Source organism: Plasmodium gallinaceum, assembly GCF_900005855.1.
Source record: "Plasmodium gallinaceum strain 8A genome assembly, contig: PGAL8A_v1_87, whole genome shotgun sequence".
Taxonomy (NCBI): Eukaryota; Apicomplexa; class Aconoidasida; order Haemosporida; family Plasmodiidae; genus Plasmodium; species Plasmodium gallinaceum.
The window spans coordinates 297,490-305,982 of NW_021628251.1; the positions used below are offsets into that span (position 1 = coordinate 297,490).

General features: G+C 17.2%; 3 protein-coding genes across 3 annotated transcripts; 2 read left to right on the forward strand and 1 right to left on the reverse strand.

Annotated features, from left to right (window-relative positions):
* Window positions 1-83: 83 nt before the first annotated feature.
* PGAL8A_00280000 (conserved Plasmodium protein, unknown function) lies at window positions 84-605 on the forward strand (the record flags this gene model as incomplete). The annotated part of the gene is made up of 1 exon (XM_028671794.1): window positions 84-605. One exon carries the CDS (start codon window positions 84-86, stop codon window positions 603-605), a length of 522 nt encoding a protein of 173 aa, XP_028528411.1.
* A 1,778-nt stretch (window positions 606-2,383) lies between these two features.
* On the forward strand, window positions 2,384-3,411 carry PGAL8A_00280100 (40S ribosomal protein S8e, putative; the record flags this gene model as incomplete). Its single annotated transcript, XM_028671795.1, has 2 exons — window positions 2,384-2,718; window positions 3,090-3,411. The coding sequence occupies 2 exons, from the start codon at window positions 2,384-2,386 to the stop codon at window positions 3,409-3,411; spliced, it is 657 nt and encodes a 218-aa protein (XP_028528412.1).
* A 463-nt stretch (window positions 3,412-3,874) lies between these two features.
* On the reverse strand, window positions 3,875-8,454 carry PGAL8A_00280200 (cGMP-specific phosphodiesterase, putative; the record flags this gene model as incomplete). Its single annotated transcript, XM_028671796.1, has 14 exons — window positions 3,875-3,955; window positions 4,075-4,380; window positions 4,497-5,240; window positions 5,358-5,693; window positions 5,835-5,944; window positions 6,080-6,197; window positions 6,367-6,456; window positions 6,535-6,626; window positions 6,751-6,866; window positions 7,073-7,180; window positions 7,428-7,531; window positions 7,631-7,849; window positions 8,061-8,166; window positions 8,255-8,454. The coding sequence occupies 14 exons, from the start codon at window positions 8,452-8,454 to the stop codon at window positions 3,875-3,877; spliced, it is 2,730 nt and encodes a 909-aa protein (XP_028528413.1).
* Window positions 8,455-8,493: the final 39 nt, after the last annotated feature.

Sequence of the window (8,493 nt, forward strand, 5' to 3'; positions counted from 1 at the left end):
AAAAAAAAAAAGGATATAAAAATTTTAATGTAAAAATTAATTCAAATTAAAATAATAAATTAACATAAAGAATAAAGAATAAAATGGAATATAATATAAATAATAATATACAAGAGCTAACAAATGTAAAAGATGTAGAAAAAGAAAATGTAGATATAAAAATGGATAATAAGAATGAATTAAAAATTAATGAATATGATGAACTACAAAATGAAGTAAACAAAATGATTGAAAGAAATAGAATGTATTTAAATTTGACAAATAATAAAACAATTTCTAATAATAAACATAATATAACAGTAAAACCAATTAGAAGAACATATAATAAATTTAAAAATATTTCAAAGAATAAAAATTTAACAGAAATGACACAAGCAGGAAGAGAATTAGAAAAAAAAATGCTAGAAGAGATTAGTGAAAGAAGGAAAAAAAACAAAATAAAAAAGGAAAAGAAAAAAGCTAAAAAATTAGAAGGGGAATTGAAAGTGGGTAATATGACTGTTATTAAAGACTTATCAAAAATTCGCAAATGTGATAAAAAAACAAAAAATAAAATTTATAAATTATCATCGGAAGTAATAAATAAAATTTTAAAGAAAAATTAATATTTTATTTTTCATCAATAACATTCCTAACCATGTATTTTAATTTGTATTTTTTTTTCTTAATATGTTCTTTTCATATATATATATATATATATATATATATATATATATATATATATATATAAATTCACCCATGTTGCATTCTTTAAAAATATAATTTTTTTTTAATGTTTTGTTTTTTTCACTTTTTATCTGATAAAAAGTTGTAACTAATTGTTTTGTTTTTTTTACAATTTTATATTAAAAGTAAACTTACTCTAAAAAATTAATAATTCATAAAAATATAACATAAATTAGAAGAAATAATAATTTATAGATGATACACACATACTAATAATAAAATTTAGGGAAATAAAAAAAAATAAAAAAGTAAATAAACTATCTATAAAAGTTCATTCCATTTAAAATAAACAGTTAAAAAGAAAATTGAAATTCTTAACTTTATTTTTTTACAATTTTTTGTTTTTATAAAAAAAAAAAAAAAAAATTCTTTTTTATTTCATATTTTTTTCTTGTATGACTTCTATTTTTTTTTTTATAGATATAAATTAATACAAAAGACTAATAAAAAAAAAAATATAATGAAATAAATTAAAAAAAAATAAACAACGTAAGTGAATCTTATATGTACAAAATTGTACATTACATCTTTTCACATTATAATATATTAAAAAATTTTAATATAAATATTTCTATATATTTCAATATTTATTTCTTTATTATATATTTTTTAGAAATATAATATTTTATATGTATCTCATTTTTTATAAATGATTTTTTATAACCCCCTCAACTTACTACCACTTGAAAAAACAATACTATATTCAAAGAAAAAAATATATAGTTAAAAAAAACAGAAAAATATATAATAAAAAAAATATAAAACATATAGAAAAAAGTGCATTATTTTTATTTTTAATTTATAATTCTACATTTCATAAGTATAAAAAAATATATATATATATATATATATTCCATTATTTTTTAATATATGAAATATTTTTTTTAATATTTAATATTTTCACGTATTAAATGCATACATAAATTTTTTTATTTTATTTTTTTTTTTAAAAAAAAAATTTTGTAAAAAATTTTGAAAAAATTGTTACTTTTAATCATGAATTCATTTTATTTACTATTTAATATAATTTAAAAATAGATAATATAAAAAACACAACTATAAGTACATTTATTTAATTTTTAATAAGGTAAAAAAAAAATTTTTTAATATATATATGAAAACAAAATTCAATGAAAAGAATATATTTATGATTTTTAAGTAAACATCTTACATTATACATAATTACTTAAGTATTTATAAATATATTAAGAAATATATTTACATTTTAATTCATATTTATTTACTCTATTAAATATAAATTCATTTGTTTTATTTTTTAAATTATTTTTTTGAATATGTTTTGTTTATTATTGGAAAATAATTTTTTTTAATTTTATTTATGAATTGTTAATAATATATATATTTTTTTTTTTTATACATGGAGATATATTTGTTAAATAGGAGTATACATAAGAAAACGTGATTATTTTATTTTTTTTTTTTTTTTAATTTTATATAAACAATAAAAGAAAAAAGTTGCATATATATTTATTATTAAAAAAAAAAAAAAAAAAAAAGTATAAACATTTAAAAGAAAGAAAAAGGTGTATATATTATATTGAATATTAAGCATACTTTGTATATTCTTATATGTTATTTGTTTAAAATAAAATATTTATATTTATATAAATTTTAATTTCCTTTTTATTTTTGTTAGATGGGTATTAGTAGAGATGGAAGACACAAACTTCGCTTAACTGGTGGAAAAAAAAAAATTCATAAAAAAAAGAGAAAATATGAATTAGGTAGACCACCTTCAAATACCAAATTAGGAAGTAGACAAGTTCATATAGTTAGAGGAAGAGGAAGAAATTATAAGTATCGTGCAATAAAATTAGATTCAGGTAGTTTTTCATGGCCATCATTTGGAATATCAAAAATGACAAGAATTATAGATGTTGTTTATAATGCATCAAATAATGAACTTGTCAGAACAAAAACATTAGTAAAAAATTGCATCGTTTTAATTGATTCACATCCATTTACTGCATGGTAAATAAAATAATTATTTAAAAAAATAGAACGTTATATTTGTGCTATTTTATTTTTTTTTTTTTTCTTTTAATGATGAAAAGAATATATGTTTTTTAAATTTCTGAAAATAAATTTGAGGAAATTATATATTCATTTAGCTGGAATTACCGACTGAAAAAAGAAAAAAAAAAAATACAAAATATATATTTTTTATTTTTACTTTTAATGATAAAAAAAATATATGTTTCATAAATTCTCAAAAATAAATTTGAGGAAATTATATATTTATTTAGATGGAATTACATAATGAAAAAATAAAAATATATATTTATTTTTTTTTTTTATAAAATTTTTATGAACATATATATGTGTGTGCATTTTTTTAACAGGTATGAAAATACATTTGGTATGACATTAGGAAAAAAAAAGAAAACAAAAGTAGAAGATGAAAACAAGGAAGAAAATAAAGCAGAGGAAGAAGATAAAGAAGAAAAAAAAAATAATGAAAAAAATAAATCATATTCAGTAATTAAAAAAATAGGAAAATCAAAACAAATTGATCCAGCATTACTTGAGCAATTTAAACAAGGAAGGGTTTTAGCTTGTATTAGTAGTAGACCAGGACAATGTGGTAAAGCTGATGGATATATTATTGAAGGAGATGAATTATTATTTTACAAGCGTAAAATGGATAAAAAAAAGAGAAATTAAAAAAAATATCATATATATTTAAAGTATTATTTTTTCGCATTTAAAAAAAAAAAAAAAAAAAAAAAAATAATAATAATAAAAAATAGTTATTTTGTGTAATATAATTTTATATATGTCTTTTTTTATTTTTTTTATTTTTAATAATTAACAAATGATATAATGTATATATATATCAAGATGCTAAACATTTTAATAGATATAAAATTAAAATTTATTTTAGTTCAAGCGAATATGCATTTAACTAATTTTTAAATAAGATGATAAGGCTTATAAATTTATTAAAAAGTAAAATATAAAAAGAAAAATAACTTATATATAAAGAAAATTCTAAATTAATAATAAAAAAAAAAAAAAATAAAAGCTTTAGGAAGAAAAACAAGAGAAAATAACAAATAAATATTTTATAATTGAATAGATACATGTAAATGGAAAATATTTCCTTTTGGAAAAAATAAATATATATTTATGTTATCTTTAATATATCCTCATCTGTAATTTCTCCGGTTGCATAAAATTTAATTGTATTGATTAAATTTTTGTCATTCTATAAAAGTAAAAATAAATAAAAACTGTATATATTTATATATATATATATATATATATATATATATATATATATATATATATATATATATATATATATATATGTATGTATAATATTACCTCCCATTTATTAGAATTGTATTTTAAATTGTCTAAGCAGTATTTTTGGATAAATGAGTCATTTTTAATATTGTTGTATGTGTTTTGAGAGTAATTTTTGTTTTCATTAAGTATTTTACTATTAGAACTATGAACAATCACTTCAGTAATTGTACTCGCATTTTTTATTGTATTTTTATCATCTTTGCTGATATGCTTAAAATAATTTTTCACATCATTATTTTCACTTAATTCTTTTTTTTTATTTTCTGTTTTAGTTATATTTTCAATATGTAACAACTCTAGAAATGTGTCTTGACAAATAAACTGAAAAATAAAAAAAATAACAAATGTTTAGTTTTTATATAATAAAAATAATTAGAAGGTTTTGATTTAAACAAAAAAAAAAAAAAAATTGATTAAAATTTTTTTTTAATACATACTTTAATAAACCCAACTTGAGAATCAGGAAATTTGTCTATTTGGTTGAAATCATAAAATGGCATTAAAGGTATATTAAACAGTTTTTCTTTTTCTCCTTGTTCATATGACTCTAACATTAGATTAAGAACAAAAAGTAAATGAATATTAAAAGGTTTACATGTGTGAGCTATATCAGAAGCCTTAATACATAATTTAAGGAAATTGATATTATCACTTTCATTTCCCAAAATAGAAAAATCTTCTAATTTGCTTCTTATTTTTATAATTGATAAAAATTCAAAGTGGTTGGCTAAATCTGTGGCTAATATTAAATCAATTATTGTTTGCCTAATTATCCCAAATTCATCATTTGATAAGTTAAATAAAAAATTGTTACATGACTTTTTTAGATAAAAAAAAGTTAAAGAAGAATGATAACTTTCTAATATTGATACATCATTATAATGAATGGATAAATTATGATTCATTTTTATTAGAAAAGAGTTTGTTAATCCAGGGTGACCAACATCATGACATAAAGTAGCAATCACAACACTTATTTGTTTATATAAATCTAAAAACTTAAATATATTCATGTTATTTAGTATACATATCATATTCTGGCAAACATCAGAACCGTGTAAAGAATTATGATATTTATTTGTCGAAAAATAGGACGATTTGATATCATATAAAAAATTATAGGCAAAATAATTAGGACATTTCAATATTTCTAAATAATTATTAAGAAAATATAATCCAACCTGAAAAAATAAATCATACATATTTATGTATAAATGTAAAGTATTTATATGATTTATTACATTTTATCTTTTTTATTTTTATTTTTTATATTTTATTTTTTTTTTTTTTTTTTGCACCCCTATAAGTGTGTTGCTTTTTAAAGAATTTTGAAGATTGAATATATTAAAATTCCAGTCTTTTCCTATACCAATGAACGCATTATTTAATGAAAAGTTAATTCTTTTTATTTTCTTTATATAGCTATTATAATTTTTTTTATTCAATTTTCTAGTATTCTTTTTAGTTTTATCATGTAAGTCAACTTTAAAAAGATCATTTATTGAATTGATTTTATTACTATCTTTTAAATTTTGTATAATATCTTGAAATTTCTCTATATCTGCATATCGTTCAACTTTGATTTTGTCTCCATTATCATATTTTAATCTTATTTCTTCAATGCTTAAAGGTATCTACAAAAAAAAAAAGTAGATAATGAAAGCTTACGTAAATTTTTTTTTCAAATAATTCTTTTATTCTTTTGTTCCTGAACTTAATGTCATTATAATATAGTCTTGTTTTATTTTTTTTTTTTTTTTTAATTTTTTTCTCACTTTCTTGTAAAAATCGTTAGTACTTATTGATGTTTTTTTATTATTTCTTTTTGTATATATTATATTAAAGAGGTGTTCCACTACATTTTTATCTTCTTCTTTTTTGTTTGCTAGCCAAAAAAAAGAAAAAATATAAAATTAATGCATAGTATTTTATCATTATGTATTTTACTTTTAATATATTAAATAAAAATTTCATTCCTTATTTATGTTATTTTTTCATATTAAGCATTTTCATCACTTACATATTAAGGCGTTTTTATCTACAGTTAATAAATTATCCATTCTACTTAGTTTAAGAATACATTTTTCTATATCTGTTCTTGCTTGTAGTAAAATCTCATATAAGTCTTGAGATTTTAACTAAAAAAAAAATATTTAGTAAATGATACAATTTTTTAAGAAATGGTATTTTTTAAACAATTAACTTCAAAAAATTAAACAAATAGAAAACACTATAACATTAGAAGATTAAAAAAAAAAAAGTAATCTTTAAGTAATTATTAGATTAATTTGTTTTCATTTTAATTACCATTAAGAAATTAATTACATTATTAATTCTAATTATTGTTGAATTTAAAAAAAAATTTACTTCATCATAAGCATTAGAACAATTATTTTCCTAATAAAGAAAAAAAATATTAACTTATTAAAATTTGTGTCTCCTCAGTAAGATATAGCATTTTTAAGAGTGTTATACAGTTGCTGCTTTTCTATATAGTTCATCCTTCTCTTTTATATTTTTTATATTTATATATTGCAAACGTATTTTTCTTTCTAACATGCGATTTCCTAAAAAATAAAATCAATAAAAATATTTTTAATGCAAAATTTTATGTTGTTTCTATTTGATATATGTGTAACTATATATATCATTATATATATAATTTATATAAATTTATATATATTATAATACCTAATAGAGCAATTATTGATAAAGTAGTTGAAAAATATATCTGAGTGAAAGAACTATAAATAAATTTTCCCTTCATATCTCTAAACAACATAGATATGTTAAATGCTAATGGTGCTCTAATAGTAAGAAAATAATATGAAGTAATAATAATCAATATATATATATATATAATTTAAAAAATAAAAAAATAGAAAAAATACAGAAAAAAATATATTAATATATTTATGAATTACACAAAAAGAATAAATGAACACCAATAACTCTATGACATAAAAGATAAAAATAATAAAGAAATTAATATATATATATATTTTTTTTTTACGTTGCGCATATTGGCCATAAATAAATTGAGCGGATAGGAATAAATAGTACTAGAGCAAAATATAATATAAATAATTGTAGAATATGTGAAGATTCCAATATATATGAACTTAGAAAAAAAAAAAAAAAAAATTATATAAATTAAATTATTTCTAGAATGAAAAGGATTTTAAAATATACAATCATTCTTTAATTTTTTATTCTTTTTATTTATATAAAAACTATCATCCTAAATTATATATACATATATATATATATATATATATATATATTAGAAATTCATAAATGTAATTTCTTTATATTATAGTTGTTATTAGTAATGTATTTTTTTTTTTTTTTTTTTTTTTTTTTTTTACATTTCACACATATTATTTAGAATATGTGTATCTATGGAGTGAACACAAGAACTTGTAATAAATAAACTCACATTCATAAAAGAGAAAACATATGATATAATAATCTGCAAAAAAATTACATGAGCATTTGTATAAAATTAGATTGATTTATAAATATAAAAACCTATAAATTTATAAACTTTTGAATGAAAGGAAATTATTACTTCTAAATAATCTAAAAACTTTTTAATATAAGTGCATATATACAAGAAGAAAATGCAGATAGGTAAAAACATAAATCTTCCAAATGATAAAAATAGCATTTTATTATTATCTTTAAAATAAAAAAATTCTGAAAAAAATATTATATTTATTAAAGTATTTACAACTGATATTATTACAGAACAAATACAGTAAATTCTCAAAGACCTAATTATATCTGTCTAATATTCAAAAAAAAAAAAAAAAAAATTAGAATCTTTTTTTTTTTTTAAAATGTTATATATTTTTTTCTTATGCAATTTAAAAATAAAAATATATATATTTCTTTTTTTTCAGTTATATACTTATTTGTTATTAATATATATTTACTTATACAATTGTATATGCATACATTCTTTATCTTATTCTTTTTTAAACTCATAAATTTTTTACTCGTAAAAAATCTGCAAAATCTTTTTCATCACTATTTTTTTTGAAAAACAAATCAACAGAACCACATATTTTTGGAACATATTTATATAATCTAGCAAAGAATGTCCTATTTAAAATTATGTTTTAAAAAAAAAAAAATCTATTAAAATATGAATAATTATTCTAGATTAATTTCATAATATTTTTATAATTACACATTCAATGTATCATGGTCAAAGTAGGATATAATATTGTTCTTATTTTGAACTTCATTAGAAATGTTAGAGATAAATTTGTTGGAACTAAAATAATTTAAAGAAGCAAAATTTTTAAAACCTTTTTTAGCGCTTAAATTGTTGCTTTTTTTTTTATCTACACTAGTTTTATTATTACTATATAAATTATTCTTCAACATTTTTACAAGATTCACAAAAATATATATGGATAATAAAAA